Raw genomic sequence first — 22,197 nt, 5'->3', positions numbered from 1 at the left:
TGCCCCTCAGAAATAGCCAACACTTTCGGAGACCTCTGGTCGTAAGAAGCCGAGGACACAAACCTTTTAAATACTTCAATAAATAACCTTCCGAGTCAAGCAGCCAACCAAATTGAAAACGACATATTCTATATAAAAATGTTATCTGCCCTTAACTCCCTCCCTTAAAGGCTCCACCCCTGGTATGGACCGCATTTCCCATTCCATGATCGAAAACTCTCCACCCTCCTTCAAAATCAGAATCCTCAATCATTTTAATTATATTCTAAGTTCACACATACCGCAAGCCTACAAAGTTATTGTCGTCCTTCCTATCCTTATGCCCCAAAAACCACAAATTGAACCTAAATCCTACAGACCTACAGTGGCGTGCAAGTCTGAGTACATGTTTGCAACTATTGACTTTGGGCCCGCATAAAAAAGTTATTAATAAAGTAAATGAAACCAAATTTTGTGTTTATTCCTTGAATATTTATTACCAAATTCTTATACAAAATATAACAAAAAAAAACAAATTCTCTCTAATACTCAGTTATGCTCAAATTGAATTTTTCAACAAACGCTTATTTTCTAATACTTGGTCCAAAAACCCTTATTTCTTATTACGCTATTTATTCGATCTGGCATACTTTCTACCACATTTTGTATGATTTCTTTTGGAATAGCTCTCCATTCTTGATGGACTCGTTGCCACATCTCGTGCTGGTTTGCTGGTACCGATTCGTAGAGTCCCAATCGTCTTTTCACTATCGACCACAAATATTCGATAGGATTGAGATCAGGACTCTGTGCTGGCTACCCCATTAACTTAAAATGTTGCTTTACGATCGATTCTTTGACCATTTTGGACGTGTATTTTGGATCGCCATCTTGTTGGAATGTGATGTCACTCTCCTTATATGTATGCAAATTTGTCAACAAAATCGCAAAGATGGGTCTGCAAAATATCTAGATAGTCCTCCTTCTTCATAATTCGATCTATTTTCTTAATTGGTCCAACGCTCCACCAAGTAAAACAGCTCCAGACCATGACATTTCCTCCTCCATGTTTCACAGTTTCTTGTACGTGACGTTTCTGCAACGTCTCTTCAGGCTTCTCCAACAATATTGTTTACCATCCAACTGGTATCGATTGAATTTAGATTCATCAGACCATATAAATCTTTTCCAGTCGTCCAGTTTCCAATTTTTATGCGCCCTCGCAAATTTTAATCGCGCTTTTATATTTTATCGGACAAGGCCGATTTCTTCTTTTTCACTTCTGAGGCGTATCCAATGTGCCTAAGTGCTTGACACGCTTTCCACTGGCTGACGGGCTTCCCTATGGCTGCGGATCCTATGGCTGCATCCTTGGGTTTACAATTTTTCTCATTTTTAATTTTTTGCATCATAAGCCTTGCATCTGCATCAGTCAAAATTCGACATGGACCACTTCTTTGTACCTTGGGTACCGCGTTGCGCCTTTTTTGCACACGAATGACTGCTGATTGGCTGATTTTTAACTTTTTGGATATTATTCGTGTCGAACATCCATTTTCAGTTAGGTTTACTACTGAATCTTCAACGTCTCTTGACAATTTCTTCATTTTTTTATTTTTAATACAAAAGAGCAAAAACACGAAAGATTTAGTACGTTTTTAGTTAAAATCATTCATAAAGCACTTCAAAACAGAAGCTTCTCAAAAACAAACGGTAAAATTCTGTAATTAAGCTTTCAATTGAATCAGCTGTGCAACTTTTGTTGAAAAGTTCAAATTGAGCATAACTGAGTATATGTGAGTTTATTTCGTTTTTTATTTCATAATGAGACCAATTAGTTTATTTTGTTATATTTTGTATAAGAATTTGTTAATAAATATTCAAAGAATAAACACAAAAAATTTGGTTTCATTTACTTTACTAATAAATTTTTTATGCGGGCCCAAAGTCAATAGTTGCAAACATGTACTCAGACTTGCACGCCACTGTATATCCTTAAACCCATGCATAGCCAAAATACTACACAAAATTACTGCGAAAAGGTTGTTGTGGTTTGTTCTAACGAACAAACTCATTCACAACAACCAGTTGGGATTCAAAAAAGGTAAATCAGTTCTAGACAGTCTACTATATTGGTCTACATATAGCAATTAGACCCCTATCCTTAAAGCGCCACCTCTCTATCATCTCCTTGGATTTTTCCAAGGCTTTCGACAAAATAGGTATCCCTCAATAATTCAACAACTCCAAGAATGGCAGCTAGGACCCCGAACCATAAACTATGTCTCCAACTTCATGAAAAATAGGAAAATAATTATCAAAACCGGCAGAAATCTGTCTAACAGCTCTCCTCTCGACAATGGCAGCCCACAAGGTTCACCCATTTCAGTCATTCTTTTTCTAATTTCCTACAATTCCCTAACAAAAACAATAGCCCTACCAAGGCAATTCCAATTCACTGCTTACACCGACGACTTCCACCTAATTATCGAACACAACAGAAGAAAAAATTCCATTGTAACCCTCTCTTCCCTCTTCCAGGTGTTCCGACTCTGGAGCCTCCCTATCAATTGAAAAATGCCAAAGCCAGACATATGCCGTAAACATAACTTCAAATCTGAAATCCGTACCGGCAAAGTAAATACCCCAGAAACTAATAACACAAAAATCCTAGGTCTCACGCTAAACAATAGATATAACTGGTCCACCCACATAAACAAATTAATAACCCCTGAACATTATTAAACTCCTTTCCCCTCTAACATACAGCACCAACACTTCCTCGCTAGTCCATTTTGTAAAATCCATCCTTATCTCAAAAATAGATTACTGTCTGCTCATTTACGGATACGCTCCTAAACACCTAATTAACCGTATAAGAACTTCCCTAAACTCAGAAACAGAAACACCAACTAACAACATTTTTATAGAAACAAAACTTTTAACAGGCAAACCTTTAAAAAAAAACTTATACACTCATTTGACACCCCCTTATAAAACTTACAAGAACCTCCAAAAAGAAATTCAAATATCCCAGTACAATAGACAGAATAATTAACATTTGTAAGAAACTTCACCTACCCTTTGCGTCAATCAAAACAACTACAATAAAAAAAACGACATGGAAATTATTAACAAAGCTACTAACACAGCACTATCCAACTACAACAAAACCAGCACATCTGCCACAATATATAAACAACTCTTTCAATCTCTAAAGAACACTCTCCCCAACCACCAATTTCTTTACACCGGCTCTATGGCCAACGGTATACCGTCTATAGTGTAACCAGCGAAACCAATACAATCAAAACAGAACTCCTCCCTCACTACTCATCCGTTCTCTCTAGCGAGCTAATAGCCATCCATAAACCTTTAACGACATTTCACACTTCTTGAAAAAACACATACAATCAAAACAAACTGGCATGTACAACAATGTATCTCCTTGGTACAAACAAATGCTACAGACCTCACCGCAATCCACCTGGCACATACCCCCAAACACCAATAGGAAAACACAAATACTCATACACCGGCTATGGCTAGGTCATACTGAACTCACTAATGCCCATTACATGGAAAGAACACTTCCCAACACATGCCCATTCTGCCACCACTCCTCAATAGACATCCAACATATCATTATACACTACATTCACTTAACCCCATCAACACCATCTCAAACCCAACCCAACGACAACGTCATGAAAATCATCTCATTTCTTAAAAAAAGCCAAAATTAAGTTTTAAATTTAAATGTAAATAAAAATGTTAATTCAACACCTCAGACGAGCTGAAGGCCTTAGCTGCTAGAGCTCTTAATTTAGTTAGCCTATAGTTTTAACTTTAAGCTAACTTTATATAAATAAATAAATAAATGTTTCTTATCTACATTGCAAAAATTATGTTTTTGGATTTGTTTGCTTTATCAATACAAATTCCCGTATTTGGTCCAAAATGCTAGCCTTAAACTTAATAAGTTACTTTAAACATTTAGCCTTCGCTTACTGGGTTCTTAATAATTTTCCTTTTTCTGTTTCATTGCTAACATAATTTGGGGACCTATTTTTGATCTTCATCTTACAAAAACTTTAAAACAAATCATGCAAATGTTTTCAACTTTAACTGTCCCTCCCCTTCCATTTCAGCCATCACTTCGACGACGGCAAATCCATCTCGTGTTTGGTTGCATTTGCTCCCGCCCTCTTTGGTCCCGCTCTAGGACCTTCTGCATTAAAATGTGACGCAACAAAGCACAAAATCTAGGAAACTATTTTTAAATACTTAGAAACATGTTGAAAATTGGAAAAAAAAAAAAAAACTTAAGCAAGTGGGCCAAAGTAGCCGGCTGTAGCCGTTATAAAAAAATCATTTTGATCGGACAAACGATGTACACTTTTATACCCGTTATTCGTAGAGTAAAAGGGTATTCAAGATTCGTCGGAAAGTACACTGGTCGGCATATGTATTTTGTCAAAACAAAAGTTAAATATACTCATAATTTGAATTTACTTCTTGTAAACTTTTGGCATCAATGGAAAGGTAATTTAAATGCCGTTTGAATGATACAATACATTTCTTAACCCATTCAGTATTTATTGAAAATTTTTTGATGCAAAAAGTTTCTTCTTTTTTCCGACATTGTCACCTTCAAAAAATCATAAAAAATATAAGCAAAATGATTTTTGAAAAATTTTTTTTGCAGTTTTTATTATTTTTGTTTGAAGAAACTTTTTGCAACAAAAAATTTAAGTTTTCAAGTCGAGGAGAAATGTTCAAAAAGGAGATTTTCACACAAATTCGTCCTTTTCAATAAGTACTGAATGGGTTAAGAAATGTATCGTATCATTCAAACGGCATTTAAATTTTCCATTGATACCAAAGTTTACAAGAAGTAAGTTCGAATTATGAGTATATTTAACTTTTGTTTTGTCACAATACTTATGCCGACCACCGTATGTAACAGGCAGAAGGGAGCGTCTCCGCCCCATAAAGTATATATTCTTGATCAGGATCACTAGCCGAGTAGATCTATCCATGTCCGTCTGTCTGTCCTTCCGGATGAACGCTGAGATCTCGGAAACTATGAGGGCTAGGCTATTGGTATTTGGGTTAGATTCCTGAGCTCTTACGCAGCGCAAGTTTGTTTCAGCAGGGTGCCACGACCACTCTAACGCCCACAAACCGCCAAAAACTGTGGCTCCTACAGTTTTGATGATAGAATACAAATTTTAACTGAAATGTATTGTTCTCATCAATACCCTTCAGTTCCAAAAAAAAAAGTTTCACTTGTGAATCACGTGGGACATGTCCTCTTGCACAAGTGACGCTCCATATAGAAAATTGTATGGGATGTCCGCGTTTTCACAAGTGAAAATGAAATGAAAATTTTCCGAAGTCCCACGGGATTTCACTTGTTCCTTATACTCATTTTTCGTATGGCCTGTCACGTGCCGGTGACAGGTCTCAAGTGAAACACTTGTGAAAATCAGAATTTTTCCATGAGTTTTCACTTATGAAATCATTGGCAAGTGACACGTCCCAAGTGAAATCACTTATGAAAATCTGAATTTTTCCCATTAGTTTTCAATTATGAAAATATTGAATTTAAAGTAAATACATATTTAAATACCTTTTAGAGCTGTGTATAAACCCTTTGCGGGGTTTTTTGTCACAAAACATTTCATCATCCACTTTCGGCTAACGGAACCCATTGAATACCTTCAAAATATACGTACTTTAAACTAAGATCAATGCACAACATCTTAAACTTAACGTAGCACTTACCTGACATTATTATATTAACTTAAAGAGAAGATTAAAGTAACTCTGCTGCGCACAATTAAAATGGATGCTTCCCTTTCAATCACTCAAACAGAATGCACCAAGTCTTCTTCTCACCCCTTTACTTGATTTCTTTTGTTTTCTCTTCGCTGTTGGCGCGTACCACTGCACTTATACTCTTTTTAGGCCAAAATGTTTTAAATACTTAAATCAATTTTAACGGACTAATTTTCTATAACTAGACTATAAAAATATATTGTAATAAAAATGTATAATAAGTAAACATAACATTATAAGTAAATCCGAATTACTTAATTTTACTAGAATCAAAAAATTTACTTTTATAAAACAATATAAGTAGTTTATTTTCGATATACAATAATGCTCGTAAAATATTAGGGCATTCACATGTCGCTGCTCCACGAAAATTTTTCCGCCGAAATATTAGTCGCTAGCCGAACATAACGGAGAGACGCAAAAAAAAATAACGGACCGGCCGAAATTTTACTCTGAGAGCGCCGAGTGCAGGCAGATTATAAGACAAAGAAAGAGAGGGAACTTCTGAGTATCTACCTCTCTTTGTTGCACGATCGTTTTCGTATGCAGTCTTCTACGCTGAGCCGACTTCTCTGCTGACGTCAACAGCGGCACAGCGTTTTAGGCACAAAAAAAACAAAAAGCTTTTTGCCTTGAGCCATGCCACCGCGTCCCTACTGCAGAACTGAAGGGTACCTATCGATTGACCCAAAAAAGTTTGCCACGGCCACTTTAACGCCCACAAACTTCAAAAAATCGTAGATATGAATATTTTGGAAACCATTAAAAATAGAGAATTGGGATTTAAGATTTAGATTCCGTAGTCTTGTACGCAGCGCGAACTCATTACGCGAATATAACGTGTATCTGATAGTCGAGGTACTCGACTATAGCGTTCTTCCTTGTTTAAATTAAAAATTTTGATTCAAGTTTTTCTTACAATTATAGGGGTTATACATTTTATTTTTGGTTTATGATTTCATCTGTTCATAAACTGCCAATTTTGACCTGAACGAGCACGCACGTCGTTGGACACTCAAGCTATGCAGTTTCCGCAGTGTAAACGCCATTTTGGAGTAATCAGGTTAAAGCTAACTAGATATATGGTGAAAAGGAAAGGAAATGTACTATCATTTTTCTTAAAGAAATTTGTAATCACAACATGTGTATTTTGCAATCTCAATAATTTTGAACAGAGCTCGCAAATAACAGTTGATCGTATTTTATAGTCGGACAAGAATCATTCGCCAGTGTCCTTTTAACAAACCGGCCTGTGCTTACCCAAAAACAAGGATGGCCACAAGTATAAAACTTGTACCCAGGGCAAACCGAAATGCATCATCTGCAAAAGAAGCGGGAAATCTGGAGGAGAGGCCGAACACTCGACTCGATGTGCCCTGAGTACCGGAAAGCCATGAATGATAAACAGAACGGTTAAGGTCCTACAGCTCAACATAAATCACTGCAGAGCGGCGCAGGACCTGCTACCACAGATAGTCATCAAGCAGCAGGCTGAGGCAATTCTCAACGAGCCCTACAAGGACAAGTATGAAGGCGTATGGCAACATAGTTCGGACGGCAGATCAGCAATATGGAGCTGCGGGCAGCCCCCTGGACACCTATCGCAAAGGGCTTCCAGGACGGGATACACCAGAGCGAAGATCAAAGGTATAACATTCTACAGCTGCTACATAGCCCCGAGCGTACACATCAGCGAGTTCAGAGCAATAATGCAGGAGATCGCTGACTACGCACGCGGAAGGTCCCCTATCCTCATCCAACCATCCTCCTTGAGGCAGTGGCTTCGTCAAACATACGCCTACTCAGCGTAGGTAACAGACCAACCTTCAGCAAGTCAGGTCGGGAGTCAATTATCGACTTCATCTTCGCTAGCCCTGAAGTGGCACGTAACTGCGTATTGAGGGTGTCAGACAGACCCAGACTGGCCGCCCCAAGCATACCCTTAACACAGTGTCCCTCTTAGCACACATGGAAGGCGTCTGCGTTACAGGAGACGCTAACACATGCGCGAGGAACATAGCCGATAGAGTGAAGGAGCGAAGGAGTGAATCAGAAGCTAAGGGAAACAACCTATAGAGCCAACAGAAAGGTGCTGAAGAACGCGATCAGGAGCTGTGCAAAGCGGCGGATGCAGAACCATACGGCTCAGCATACAGGATCGCCGACCCCCACCGGCCACTTACAGCTTGGCCAAAAAGTGTCCACCCTGGCAAGGTACCCGGGAAGATGGTACCGTTCTTACCAGCGAAGCGAAGTCCTGGCTGCGCTAAGGAAAACCAAGATCCAAAAAGCCCCTGGCCCCGATGGCATTCCCAATGCTGCACTGCACACATTGGTGGCAAACTACCCTGGTATATTCACGGAGATGTACAACACGTGTCTTACCCAACGAACCTTACCCATAGGTTGCACACTGGTCCAAATGCCAAAAATTTTGGCAGAAATTCAAATTTTTTTTTTAAGAGTTTTGCAAAAATAATATTTTATTGCAATAGAATATTAACTAGGGCAGTTAAAAAGCATAGTCGTATTGTTGAAATCGAAGCACTGCAAATTTGTGCAGCCCTGGAAGTCAGCTGATCATTTACCACAAACTTTGATTGTGAATGCTTTGCAAATAAGAGCACATTTGAAACTGGTGTATTTTGTGTTATTCCTCGAATATTTAATCAAATTAAAATGGAAAACGAAGTTGAAGGTATTTATAATATAATTGTTATCACGCAATACTTGTTTTATGTGGTGTGTCTTTGTTTATATGTGTTTTTATAAAGTGATGTTTTTAGCGATTCTAACCTCAAACTTGTTGTGTTTCGTGGAATAAAAGTATGTTGGATTGTCGTGGATTGTCGTAACTATTAACACCATGTGGTTCTTCAATATGTATATAATACGAGGATATTAATCTTATTGACCCGTTTTTGCCCGTTTTCCTGAAAATTGACTTTTTCCAGACAACATTGACATGAGTCACGCTGAAATGCTTGAATTTTGGCTAGCAAATAATCGGCAAACCGAAGGCCTCGCTAATTTTGTGCTGCAGCAAAGTCACAGGAAGCTTAACCAAATCATGGAGGAGTCAATTCGAAAGAAAATTAAGAACTTTGTTGCTTATGTAAATTTTCATTTAAACAAATGTAATCGAATGGTTACAAGATTTAAAACGAAACATCAAAGTTGGCTTTCATCACGTATGCAACTACAATTAAAAGCATGTAACTTTGTTGATGAATCCGCCAAAACTGTTGGACGTCCACGGTTATGCTACGACGATGGTAGTTCTCGCTTAAAGCGCAAATTAGCAGCAGAGGTTTCGGCAGACAATGGCAATAATGCAAATCTTCTTGTCCATGCTGCAGCGGTCGCTGCAAAGAAGGCGCATTTAAAAAACGTGGAAGAAGAAAAAAAGGAAGCTAAACGTGTACCTTATACTCCAGAAGAAGCCTTAGATTTTCTAATAGAAAACAGCTTTACTAAAAGACAATATATGAACATAAGACAACATAGCAAAAACCGGAATTGCGACATTTATCCGAGCTACAATAAAGTGATTGCAGCAAAAGAAAAATGTAGACCTAAAGGAATATGTATTACAGAGTCAGTCGCGTCTGTTCCTTTACAAAACTTGTTGAAGCACATAGTCGAACGCATAATGTTGTTACAAAGCGAAGTGCTTAATATATATGCTGATATTTCTGAAATGAAACTAATTGCTAGTTATGGATTTGACGGTTCGACTGGGCAAAGTCTCTATAAACAAAATTTCGTATTGGATGCATCTGACACGTTGGATCAGTCTTTGTTTGTAACAACCCTAATCCCGCTAAAATTAGTTGATTCGATAGGTCGAGTTATTTGGATGAACCGCTCTCCGCAGTCTGTGCGATTTTGCAGGCCTCTTAAAATTGAGTTCGTTAAAGAAACAAAGACTCATATATTAAAAGAGAAAGCAAACTTGGACTTGGAAATTCAAAATTTATTGCCGATGGTATATGAAGATGCGAACAAACAAAGCTATACCATAAGTTTTGAGCTGAAAATGACTTTAATTGACGGAAAAGTCCTGAATATCTTAACTGGAACTAATTCAACCCAGTCTTGCCCAATCTGTGGAGCTAAGCCTATGCAATTTATGACAATAACTGATCTGGAGTCGGATAACTTTATTCCAAAAAGCCCACAAGCGCTAGAATACGGAGTAAGTCCTCTACACGCGTGGATTCGGTTTTTCGAATTTGTTCTTAAAATTGGATATAGGATTGGTATCAATAAATGGCAAGTACGTGGCCCTGAAGACAAAGAAAAAATGTCTGCGCGGAAAGTGGAAATTCAAGGCAAATTATGGGCGGTTCTTGGACTTCATGTCGATAAGCCCAAGGCAAACGGAAGCGGCAGTACAAACGATGGGAACACAGCAAGAAAAGCATTTTTGAATACCGACACATTTGCGTCAATACTTGGCTTCGACCCGGAGGTTTTAAGAGACTTCTATATTATATTAATCACCATTTCATGCAACTTCGAAATTGATGTTCAAAAATTTAAAAATTTCTGTAAAAAAGCTGGCTCTTTATACATGGAAAAGTATCCTTGGTACCCAATGTCAGCTACGGTACATAAAGTACTTGCTCATGGTGCTCAGATCATAGCCGCATCCTCCCTTCCACTTGGTTGCCTAGCTGAAAATGCATCGGAAGCCCGAAATAAGTTTTATAAAAAAGATAGACGTTCACATGCAAGACAAAATAGTCGTATAAATACCATGACAGACGTTTTTTGCCGAGCGCTAGATTCATCGGATCCCCTGGTTTCCAGCATTTATATTCAACAAAGGCTGTTGCAAAATAAAAAACACACTTATCCAGCAGAAGTTCTTGAGCTTTTAAGAGCTCCAAATGTAAATTTCCTATTTAATAATGTCAATGCAGATGATGACGATAAGGAAGATGACTTGGACACATCTGAATGTATCGATATATATTCTTTCGATTTAGATGTGGAAAATGATTAACAAAATAATAAAAAAAAAATCATATTAAAAAATGCCTTACTAAAAGAAATAACATATATGTATATTAATTGATGTTTTACATATTTTTTTTTTGGGAAGCTAAATATTTTTGGGGGTGGGAGTCTGGTGGGAGAGTGGTAAGGGGTGGGAGAAATGAATTGTCAGATTGTTTATTCAAAAAGTTATATATACGTTCAAGTTTTGTTGGACAATGTACCGGATTTAAATATACTCGAATTTATAGTTTTCAAGGACATTAACTTATATGGGGCGGCGTAGAGGGCGTGGTCCAATCGGACTAAACTTTTTCTCAGGCTTAACATATACTATGACAATATTGCCTACCAAGTTTCAGGTCTGTAACTCCTTTTTTCGAATTTCTGCCAAAATTTTTGGCATTTGGACCAGTGTGGGTTGGAAGCGTCAAAGGTTGGTGCTCATCCCAAAACCGGGCAAGTTGAACGACGACGCATCCTCATACAGAGCCCTATGTATGCTAAATACAACGGGGAAGATATTCGAGCGCATAATCTGCACCCACCTCGAAAAAGAACTCGACCAACTTAGTGCGTTATCGGACCACCAGTTTGACTTCCGGAGAAAATGGAGCACCATTGACGCGATCCAAGCGGTCACCCAATTGGCTGCTAACGCAATCGAAGGAGAAAGGTGGCTCAAAATAGTACTGCCTCGTCTGCACACTGGACGTCAAGAATGCCTTTAAATCTGCCAACTGGAACCTTGTCCTGCAAGCACTTCATCGCATGGGAATCTCGGACTACCTGATCCACCTCGTAGCGGACTACTTCAAGGACAGAGTGCTCACATATTCCTCTGACGTCGGAGGGCATGAGTACCAGGTGACAGGAGGAGTACCTCAAGGCTCAGTCCTGGGCCCGAAACTATGGAACGCCATGTACGACGGGATCCTAAGGCAGGTACTACCCGAAGGATGCACTGTGGGATTTGCGGACGACATAGCGCTGGTAACGGTAGCGAAAACCCTCGAAGAGATCACGGATAGATGCAACCTCTCAATAGACACCCTCATGTGCTGGCTCGCAGACAACGGGTTATCAGTCGCCGAGCACAAAACGGAGGCAGTGCTCATAAGCAGCAGGAAGACTGTGGAGAAGGCAACAATACGAGTCGGATCAACTCCAATCGAAACAAGTGCCTCAATCAAATATCTTGGAGTACTAATCGACCACAGGCTATCGTTCAAGACACGCCTATCGTATGCAGCAGCCGATGCATATAGATCGACTGCAGCCATCTCAAGGATGATGGCCAATACTCGAGGAAGCAGCACAGCAGAAAGATCATAGCCACAGTGGTGACATCTACTATACTGTACGCCGCGCCCATATGGGCCGAAGCTATGAAGACCGCAACATACAGCCGCCAGTGCAAAGCTGTCTACAGACGCTCCGAACTGCGCATCACAAGCAGCTTCTGCACGGTATCTGAGGAAGCCGCGCTAGTGGTAGCCGGTACTATACCGATAGACCTGCTGGTGGCAGAACGAAGAACTGGGAGCACAGGAAGCAGGACCCAGCGCAGTAGCACGATCGAGGCATGGCTAACCCCCTAGCTGCAGAGAAGACACTGACAGCTAGATTTCTACCTACTTCTACCAGATGATCTCCGGGCACGGATGCTTCAAGGAATACCTGCATAGGTTTAAGCACGAGGAAGCATCGAAGACGTGACACACGCGTTATTCATCTGCCCCCTATACGCCAGGAACCGAGCCGAAGCTGAAACAATAACCGATCGTAACCTGATAGCGAACAACGTGATCAGCTGCATGCTGGAAAACCAATGCAAGTGGGACGCGATAGCCAACATGGCCGCTGGCATCCTGAAGGATCTAAGGCATCGAGAACGGAGTCGACGCAACGAGTCATAAGGACGAGCGGCAACCGCCATCCGTCCCGCGAAGTATAGCTTTGCGGCAGTCTCGCGGGAACGGAACACTTCTATCTCTTCTTCTACCACTTTTATTCCTGTATATATTTAAGCTTTGTTTAATAAAAAAAAACAAAAACAAGTTTCGTGTTTCTTTTTTGCTCTGCTCATTCGTTTTGAAGCAAGCGAAGAAATGAAAAGTCTTGCATTTATAAGCGTGTACATGCGAGCGATCCGTCGTTCCATTTTCTTGAAGTATATAGTTTTAAGAATACTCACACAAAAAATCATACCGATCGGAACATTAAAACCGAAAAAATTTTCCAAATTCCTTCGTTCAGCGACAAGATACTTGATTAAACTGATTTTACATTTTCGATTTCAGATAAAGCGATCTCGTAGTAGATCGTGTCCACCTCAAGGCACTTGAAATCCATACGGGTCCAGCAGTTTGGCTATTATGCATTTTTTTTTTGCATTTAAAAATGGAAATAATTTACTTTAAGACACCAAAAACGGAATATGAATAAAACTTTTGCATCATATAAAAAAAAAACAAAAAATTCTAGCTATTTTTTGTTGCACAATTGCATTCATATAACCCCTTTAACTTAACACAGATTAAATTTTAAATGTAAGTGTTAAGTCCTAATAAAAATACATATACATAATACACAATTTTGGCAGCAGCATTATTTCAAATGAAAATTGAGGACCACTTAGAACAAAGAAAAAAATCAAAAACCCTGAACGATAACCCTTTCGTTTTTTTGCTCTTCTGCTGACTGTGCGCCTCCAGCCGGATCGCTCTCTATAAGTTGTTGCTGAATGAGCATAACACGAACAGTGCAACTGAGAACAGTCAACCGAAATCCGAACCGAAGAGAAACGAAGTGTTCTGCTCAGAGCGCGAGCATTCGTGCATGATTTTAATAAACCTTGCTCGTAGAGCAAAAGGGTATACTAGATTCGTAGGGAAGTATGTAACAGATAAAAGGAAGCATTTCCGACCCCATGGAGTATATATGCAAGGTCCTTGTTTCAGAAGAGATAACGCTGACTTTAAATATTATAATGATATACTTTATTCACATACGACTGATTAACTTTGAATAACAAAAAATACGTGCGCATAATGAACTGTTCTTGGCAAAATTCTGGCACCGAGTGAGTGCCACTTTTCACTCACGTTGCAACCGGGTATCGAGTACAAATTAGAAATATCGAGTATTACTTCAAAATACCGAGTACAGAAAGGGAAAGATATTAGATCAGTTAATGAGACCACCTCTAGTGGTCCTTGACTCTCCACTATCGCATCGCACAATCGGCCCTCCTGATGCAGGATTTGTCCCGAATGCCTTCATGTACTCTGCGACTGTTGATGTCTTATAAGGCCCATAACCATCTACCCTTTCAACTTCGTATCTTACATAGTTTCCTACTTTGACTACTTTATTAACTACTAAATTTTAAACAAGTACCATACTGGGTGCTTTCCATGGCTACCAAATCATTTAACTAAAACTTCTTGTCTACCGTTCTTTTTGCATCAAAGCTTTCTTGTACTCCGCTTGGATACTCTGAATGTTCTCCCTTGCTTCCTTCCTCAGATTGTCACGTCCATCATCTAGCTCCGAAATCCAACAGTCCTGTATCAATGACTTGAGCTAAACATCTCCTGAAATACGCATATCTAATCCTTACTTTAAATGGTAGAACTTTGGTACTTCTTCGCTTCGTGTTGTTTATGATCGTCTGTACCTTACATACACGCTTATACCAGCACCCAGGATTTTGGAGCCTTAGTTTGGAGAGCATTGGAACAACTATTTTATGCATGCGTTCTACCTGTCCGCCTGTTGCGACCAGCAAACGTTGGATCTTCTCTCTATCTCAGTACTCCTTGAACAGGTGCTAAATGCAGCTTCACGATGAGACTTCTCAATCAAATCATGACGTTCCTTGGGTGAGAAGTGTCACTTCTTGTGACTGTTTTTATAATTTCGGTTCCCATTAGTGAAGGAACCACCAGCAACTATTTATTAGGATCCTTGAAAAGAACTTCGTACACTATGTAGAAATCTTCATACCCTTTTGTCTGAACGACAGTTTTGAGCACCTTCGTCCAATCATCTAACAGCTGTGCTTTCCGCAAACGACGAAACAAACTATCGGTCAACGTATAACATGACACCCTACTCAACGCATCGGCATGTTTCATCTTCAAACCTGATCTGTGCTTTATTTTGTAGTCGAAATCTTGTAGATACATTGCCTATCTAGACACTCTGAGCGGAATCTCTTTCTGCGTAATGGTCATGGTAAAAGAGTTACAGTCCGTAACAACCTTAAACTTCTTCCCTAGAACGTACACCCGCCACTTTACCAATGCTCCAATAACCGCAAGTACTTTACATGACTTGGTTTTACAGCAAAGCGACAAGCTTGGATGCACCGGTATGAATTTCTGTTTGAACCGAATGATTATAGAGCTTCAAAACTGGTCCACTGATCAAAATCTCTTTTAGGATTTTAAATGGTAATTACTGATCTTGAAACTCGAGCTTCACCGTCTTGCGCACCATATCGGGCAAAGGGTTGGCAATTACGGCGTATCTTTCCAAAAATCTACGAAAGTACGACGTCAGTCCTGAAAATCTTTGGACTCCTTTCTTGTCAGCCACTGCTCACATTTTCTTATCACCTGGTTTACTGGTACCGTTTTCTACGACATAGCCTAAGAAGTTAACTTTGCCCTTCAACAACTGAAATTTACTCCAATTTATGCGGAAGCCTTTCCTTCCACTTCCAAAACTCGCTTTAATTTCTGAAAGCCCTCATCGACACTCTTGTTCGAAATGACATCGTCCTTGTATACAACCGCATCCTCGTTCTGAATCGAATCGAATTATCACCCTGAGCGACATTGACTGCTCTCTCTATTTTGACCTGTACTTCTGCTTTACTCTACGCTGCTCGTTGTCATTTCTCCTTCACGGGACAGTCTTTCTTTATGTCGACGAATCTCGACACCGAAAACATTTTCACGATCTTTTTTACTGGGTTAGATTAACCACGTGATTTTTGATTTTCTTCGAGTAGCTTCTTGAGGTTTCTGGCCTGATATAGCATTACTTTATTCGACCTAGCATCAGGGGTCCCCTAAACGAAATACTCGATCAGACTCTCTTCTTCAAAACAAATGGGCTTTGCAATTTCCATAAGAGCATAAAAGAACTCGTGCAAGGATGCACCCTTATACTGCTATCGTTTTCCCAACCTGCGATGAACTTCTGCTAAGGATGCTTTGATTGCAAACTCCTCCAACAAAGCCGACTTCAAACTTTTCCCGTATTTGATATTTATCTGGCAACGCCCAAACATCTTTGCTGCTCCACTAAACAAACTAAAATACACAAACTGTAAAGAATTTCACTCAACTGTAGCTGGACAATCTTCCAACTCCCCTATCCATTGGTTTATATCTGCGAAACACTGCCCTTGACATCTTTCAATGTGAACCATGATCTACCATGCCTTTCATTTCCTAGTCCTTGAAGCCAACTTCCTGCGTTCGGCCGATTTATAGTGATTTATGCGGACCTTACTGATAGACCATCTTCATCGTTATCCCTCGTTTCCGACTCACCCTCGTTATTTTAGCCATAGTAGGTCAAGAATCTTCTTTGGCAATTCCGCTTTTAATCAAGTCGTACCCAATTGCAACTCCGACAACTTCAACTAGCAATGCCAAGATCTCGCACCTCTCCATTTTACAACTTTGTTTTGTAGATAAATAGGTTTAAACAATGTTTTCTTAAATATAGTATCAAAAGCAAATAGTAAATAGATTAAACCACCCTGTCTCTGGAACTGCTTGATTTCAGTGTTACCCCACTACCTCACCTACGACTTGAAGTAAACTTTCCGGCAACACTCCGCCAAAAGTAAAGCCAGTCAATGATGTCGCGTTTGTTCGTCGTCGTATTTACTTCCGCTTTTTGTAGCGTTTTCATCGTCACCACACCAAAACCAATATCTTGCTCGCTGTATCTTTACTGCTTCCAGTTCGTGCCTGCTGCTTCTCCTAGATCTTGCCTGTGCAAAGGCCACCAACTGTGTCTGCTTTCAACGCCAGCCCTCTTTGCTATATTAAAGGTTAATGTTTTATCGAATGGTTGGTTATATCCCGGTTGAGCCCCCAAAAATTTCAGGGTCCTCTTTTCAGAAGAAAAATAATAAAACAATAAATACAATGATGATATGCTTTAAATCCCTTTCGACTGATTAACTTGGATTAACAAAAAATACGTGCGCTTAATGAACTGTTCTTCGTAAAATTCTGGCAACAAGTGAGAATGGCGATGCGTTGCCACTTTTCACACACGTTGCAACCGGATATCGAGTACATAAAAGAGATATCGATATTTACTTTAAAATATTAAGTACAGATAGGGAAAGATATATATCAGTTGGTGAGTTCACTTATATGTAAACAAATTCTTGAGCTATAAGAGCTAGAATGTTGGGATTAAGCACGCACATTCGTAGACGCTGAATCCCGTCTAGCGCCCACATTTTTTAATATTTTGTAAAAAGAGATTTTGTTCTTATTACCAATACTTATCTACATGCCTAAAATTATTTAAATCGAAACATTTGTTGTGGCGTGAGGTAGCTTGATCACTGAAATTGTAGAATCCCAGTAAAACTGGTCAAAAAAAACGGGAGAACTTTCGGGCTGTTACACGACGTGCGTAAGCGGCATGATCGCACTGTGGATGTACGTGGGCATACTCGATCAACTATCTTCAATGGGTAGAACCAAAACCTGGTATGGTGTGCCGGGGTCCTGTGCAGAGCAGTTTGAGAGACTATGAAGCAGGCAGCACCTTAACTTTTATCATCGCAGCCAGATCTGCTTCACGAGTTGGTGACCATCATGAATCCCAACATCCTGATGAATAACCGCGTTGCCGGTGTTCCACACCGATCAGCATGCCGGTGATTTGTGATCACTTTTCCCCGGGCCTATCACGCAGGTTTTAACCAGGGCTATAACATTGCCGAAGCCGTCAACTTTGCGCCCGCCGATTGGCTGAAGATGGGGCGTGAGTAAGTTAACCACTATTCTATGCTCCGCCGCTTCTGTGTCTTTTCGCACGACGAGCTCGTTTGCAAGATGGCCCTGGAGCCAGCGAAGCTTACTTTTGGGATCGCTACCGCCTGCTATATTGACATGGCCGAAATGGTACATGCTTCCTGTCCATCTACCTGATAGATACTTTCATACATACTGTTAAAAAAATGATTTTCTAAAAGTGTAAAGGGGGTTTTGTTTTGTGTATCAAAGTCAATCTACGTGCTAAATTTCATTTCACAACAGTAATGAATTCATTTCGATTACAAAAATGAAGTGTTATTTAGTTGAACTTCTCTAAGTAAATGAAAGTGAATCCAAAGTAAATACTGAATCGACGCGTTTCACGTGTCCGCAAATTATCCGTTTCATTGAAGTGCTCTTTGGTTAACCACATTTCTTGGTTTTTGGTCTAACGTTAACACAAACAAAGCGGGTGGTTTCCCAACTCGTTAAAACGCAACCTATAACTGCCCATGTGAAAAACAATGATTTTCTAAATTTATTCCGCAAACACTAAGCGATTGGCCTTGCGACTTGTTAATTGTCATTGCGAACGCAAGGCGAACTGGAAATTGCAATCGTTTGAAGTCAAACGGAAGATCAGTCGGAATCATTGGTATTTGAGGAATACACACATTTTCACCTGCGTACTTTCCGTTAATAATGATTGCCTCAATCAAATTCGGCATAAGTCTTTTTATCGAAAGTCAAATACCGTTGCAAAGTCGCGGTGGATTTAAATTACGCAATATCATAATAACTGTACCAACTTTGAGTTACAAGTTATGTGGTGGAAATCCTGGTAACTCCAGAGTACAAAAACTCCGTTGGTTAATTTACTACATCATCGGGATTTGTTATGGAATCAACGGATTTGTATATCACCAAATCGCCAGCAATTTTTGATTGAATGGTGAAATTCAGTCCGTGTACATCATTATTCTTTGCGGCAAGAATGGCTCGTTGACTTAACCAAGCATAATTCTGATAATTCTCACTAATGTTAGGAAAAAGAAATCGGAAAAAGTAGTTGGTAAGAGTAATTAATCCAGATGTTGCATCAACTGGGGCTTTTCCATTTCCAACAGCTAACAATTGTTTGTAAAATTGTGCTGCACTTTGATCATTTTGAAGTTGAACTCTCTTATAAGTGGTTAGCGATAAAGTTTTTTACGTTATTCCATAAAGGTGATGCCTTCAGGCAAGCATTCAATTTATCTGCAGGCGTTCCACTTGGAATTACTGGCAACGTCTGCCTGCAATCGCCTGCCAACAATATCATCAAACCGCCAAAGATGTTGTTATTTCGCCGAAGATCCTTCAGTGTGAAGTTAAGTGCTTCAGGTGATTTCTTATGTGCCATTGTGCACTCATCCCAAACAATGAGCTTGCATTGCATCAACAATATTCCCATTGCTCTGGATCGGAAAATATTGCATGTTGGATTATCAATTCCGTTTAAATTGAGTGGCAACTTAAACGCAGAATGTGCAGTACGTAACGCCAAAGCTATGTCACAGCTTGATCGAGTACCGGTTTGTCACATGAAATTAACAGAGAACAATGAGTAGTTGTCAAAACAATGTATCACGCACCGGCGCCATCTACTTAAAATATTGGTTTGTAGTTCATGCTATGTATCAGAGATGACGCTGTATGTAAAAACTATTTTCCCGCTTTTGTGTTGAAATTTTCTCTGAATTTTCTTTTCTATAAACCTCACGGAGCCCGAGACCTTTCCAACGAATGCAAAACCGTGGAAATCGGTTCGTGCGTTCTGGAGTTATAGCGTCAGGAAGAAAACCTGACTAATTTTTATATAGTATATTAATCTGGCGGCCACATTTTCAAATCCAAACCAAAGAAATCACTATAGTCGATGGCCTTGGCCATTACTCAGCTAAAGGGAGAGCGAGAGTGATGGAGATATGCTTGCAGCAAATCAGCTTTTTTCACTAACACACCTAGCCTATAGCGCCACCTACCGTCACCTAGCCTATAGCGCCACGTAGCGGGAAGGTGGCTTATTAGTTAAAACAGCTAATTTGATGCATGTGAATTTGCAACATATTGATTATTTATTTTCTTATAACTCTTAAAGGACTGGTCCGATTTCAATAGTTTTTGGAATGTATATGGGTATTGACAGTAAGAGCAAAATCTGATTTTTACTTTAAATTTTGGAACGAAGCTACTGGAACTTGAGGTACTTTGGAGGAGCCCTGTTGAATTTGTTTCATGAGCTGCGCGGTAAACATTTCAAAAGTGGAGTACGTTTAGTAATACTTGGATTTAGTGCGCAATCTGAGCCATATGCTGCCTTTACCATTTGCCACATGAAATTGAAATGATCGCAAAGGAAACTGGAATATTGTCGAGCACAAATAACGGAATTGAAATACATTTATTAAATGCCGTTTCGTCGGATTAATCACTTTTGAATTTAGACTATATATTATACAGAAAGTTAGTCGAATAGGTTTGTATGACCGGCAAATAACAATAATAAGTGGAACTTATCTGAAGCGTTTCGAGCCACCGTTGCTGCTGGGAAAAATACGAGAAAACTCCAGGAGAGAATAACTTTTCTACTCTTGTGACTTTTGCGGCAGAAGTCATTGGAATGATTGTGGGCCAAGCAATTGGAGCAGTAGTTGTAGATATGTACTTCCTGGAGCTGTTTCTTGGGGCTAAGCCGCAGAAAGTGGTGGCACTCCCGTAAAGGATGAATCTTTTGGCAGACTCTGTATTAGTAGGATATAATACCTCAGGAACGTCTGCCACCAAAAGTGGAGTAAGGATTCAAATAGTCGGACAATTATTTTTAGGAGGGAGCTTTTGTACGTAGCCCAGTGCTGAAAATTCTGGTGCTTAGAAAATTTGCGCTGAATAGGATGAAATTCTGTTACAATTGAGGCAGACGTTGGCATAGGAGCGTCGGACTGTATCGAAGTTGTTGTAGAAAGGTTGCTTAAATGCAACAATGTATGATGCCGACTTTTGCAAGTGATCAAGTTGTAAGCTCTTGTGCAATTCTGAAATTGATGGTTGAATTGATGATTGAGAGCAGCAGGTGGCTGTTCACCTACAGTCGCTTGTTTTCCAAACGCTTCGTTAGATTTTTTCAGGCTGAGCGAAAGCCATCATTGGTGAGTGGGGAATGTGGAATGAGCGTCGCGTTTTAAATTTAAGTGGAATTATTTTTCAACGGGCGTTAGACTTGGATTGTCTATGTATATCGCCGTGAAAAGGTCCAGGAAAGTCGACCAGTGAAGATAATTGCCCGAAAAAACCTCTGTATCGATAAGACGGAGCCGACAGCCATGACGTGGAATTTTGGGACTGAGTTACTGGATCTGAGCTAAACGTTTATTTATATTTCGCCTTGAGTATAGATTTGGTGTCTGCTTCGCTCTCGCCTGCCGCCAGAACGGAACATTCCCTTCAGTTCTGCAGTAGGGACGCGGTGACGTGGCTCAAGGCAAAAAGCTTTTTGTTTGTTTTTTCTGCCTAAAACGCTGTGCCGCTGTTGACGTCAGCAGAGAAGTCGGCTCAGCGTAGAAGACTGCATACGAAAACGATCGTGCAACAAAGAGAGGTAGATACTCAGAAGTTTCCTCTCTTTCTTTGTCTTATAATCTGCCTGCACTCGGCGCTCTCAGAGACAAGTTTCGACCGGTCCATTACTTTTTTTGCGTCTCTCTGTTATGTTCGGCTAGCGACTAACATTTCGGCGGAAAAGTTTTCGTGGCGCAGCGACATGTGAATGCCCTAATATATTGTTTGTTTGTATTGTTTATTGTTTTATAAAAGTAAATTATTTGATTATAGTAAAATTAAGTAAATTGAATTTACTTATAATGTTATGTTTACTTATTATACATTTTTATTACAATATAATTTTTTTGTTTAGTTATAGAAATTTAGTCCGTTAAAATTGATTTAAATATTTAAAACATTTTATTATTAACATTTTTACAAAATTCATATTGTATTTTTTACTCAAGAAGTAAAAATTATATAGTCGGATAATTTTCGCTTTAGAAAGGGTATAGATGCAGTGGCACGCGCCAACAGCGAAGAGAAAACAAAAGAAATCAAGTAAAGGGGTGAGAAGAAGACTTGGTGCATTATGTTTGAGTGATTGAAAGGGAAGCATCCATTTTAATTGTGCGCAGCAGAGTAACTTTAATCGTTTAGTTAATATATTAAAGTCAGGTAAGTGCTACATTAAGTTTAAGATGTTGTGAATTGATCTTAGTTTAAAGTACGTAAATTTTGAAGGTATTCAATGGGTTCCGTTAGC

At 39.5% G+C, this 22,197-nt stretch overlaps 2 protein-coding genes across 2 annotated transcripts in view; one reads left to right on the top strand and one right to left on the bottom strand.

The window, feature by feature from the left end:
- LOC119562484 (lysine-specific demethylase lid) overlaps positions 1 to 22,197 on the bottom strand; it is a 44,895-nt gene that overhangs the window by 12,300 nt on the left and 10,398 nt on the right. The window lies entirely within an intron of this gene.
- Positions 8,240 to 10,871, top strand: LOC119562485. Its single transcript, XM_037875686.1, has 3 exons — positions 8,240 to 8,521; positions 8,778 to 10,414; positions 10,797 to 10,871. The coding sequence occupies exons 1-3, from the start codon at positions 8,503 to 8,505 to the stop codon at positions 10,815 to 10,817; spliced, it is 1,677 nt and encodes a 558-aa protein (XP_037731614.1). The 5' UTR covers positions 8,240 to 8,502; the 3' UTR covers positions 10,818 to 10,871.

This window comes from Drosophila subpulchrella, unplaced genomic scaffold, assembly GCF_014743375.2.
Source record: "Drosophila subpulchrella strain 33 F10 #4 breed RU33 unplaced genomic scaffold, RU_Dsub_v1.1 Primary Assembly Seq51, whole genome shotgun sequence".
Taxonomy (NCBI): domain Eukaryota; kingdom Metazoa; phylum Arthropoda; class Insecta; order Diptera; family Drosophilidae; genus Drosophila; species Drosophila subpulchrella.
Note: the sequence above shows the minus strand (reverse complement) of the source record. Positions and strands in the feature narration are given on the sequence as shown.

Excerpts from the sequence above, each read along its gene's own strand:
- LOC119562485 (XM_037875686.1), top strand. Across the intron at positions 10,415-10,796 it reads TATACATGGAAAAGTATCCT|ATATATATTCTTTCGATTTA; the intron begins TGGTACCCAATG and ends CTGAATGTATCG.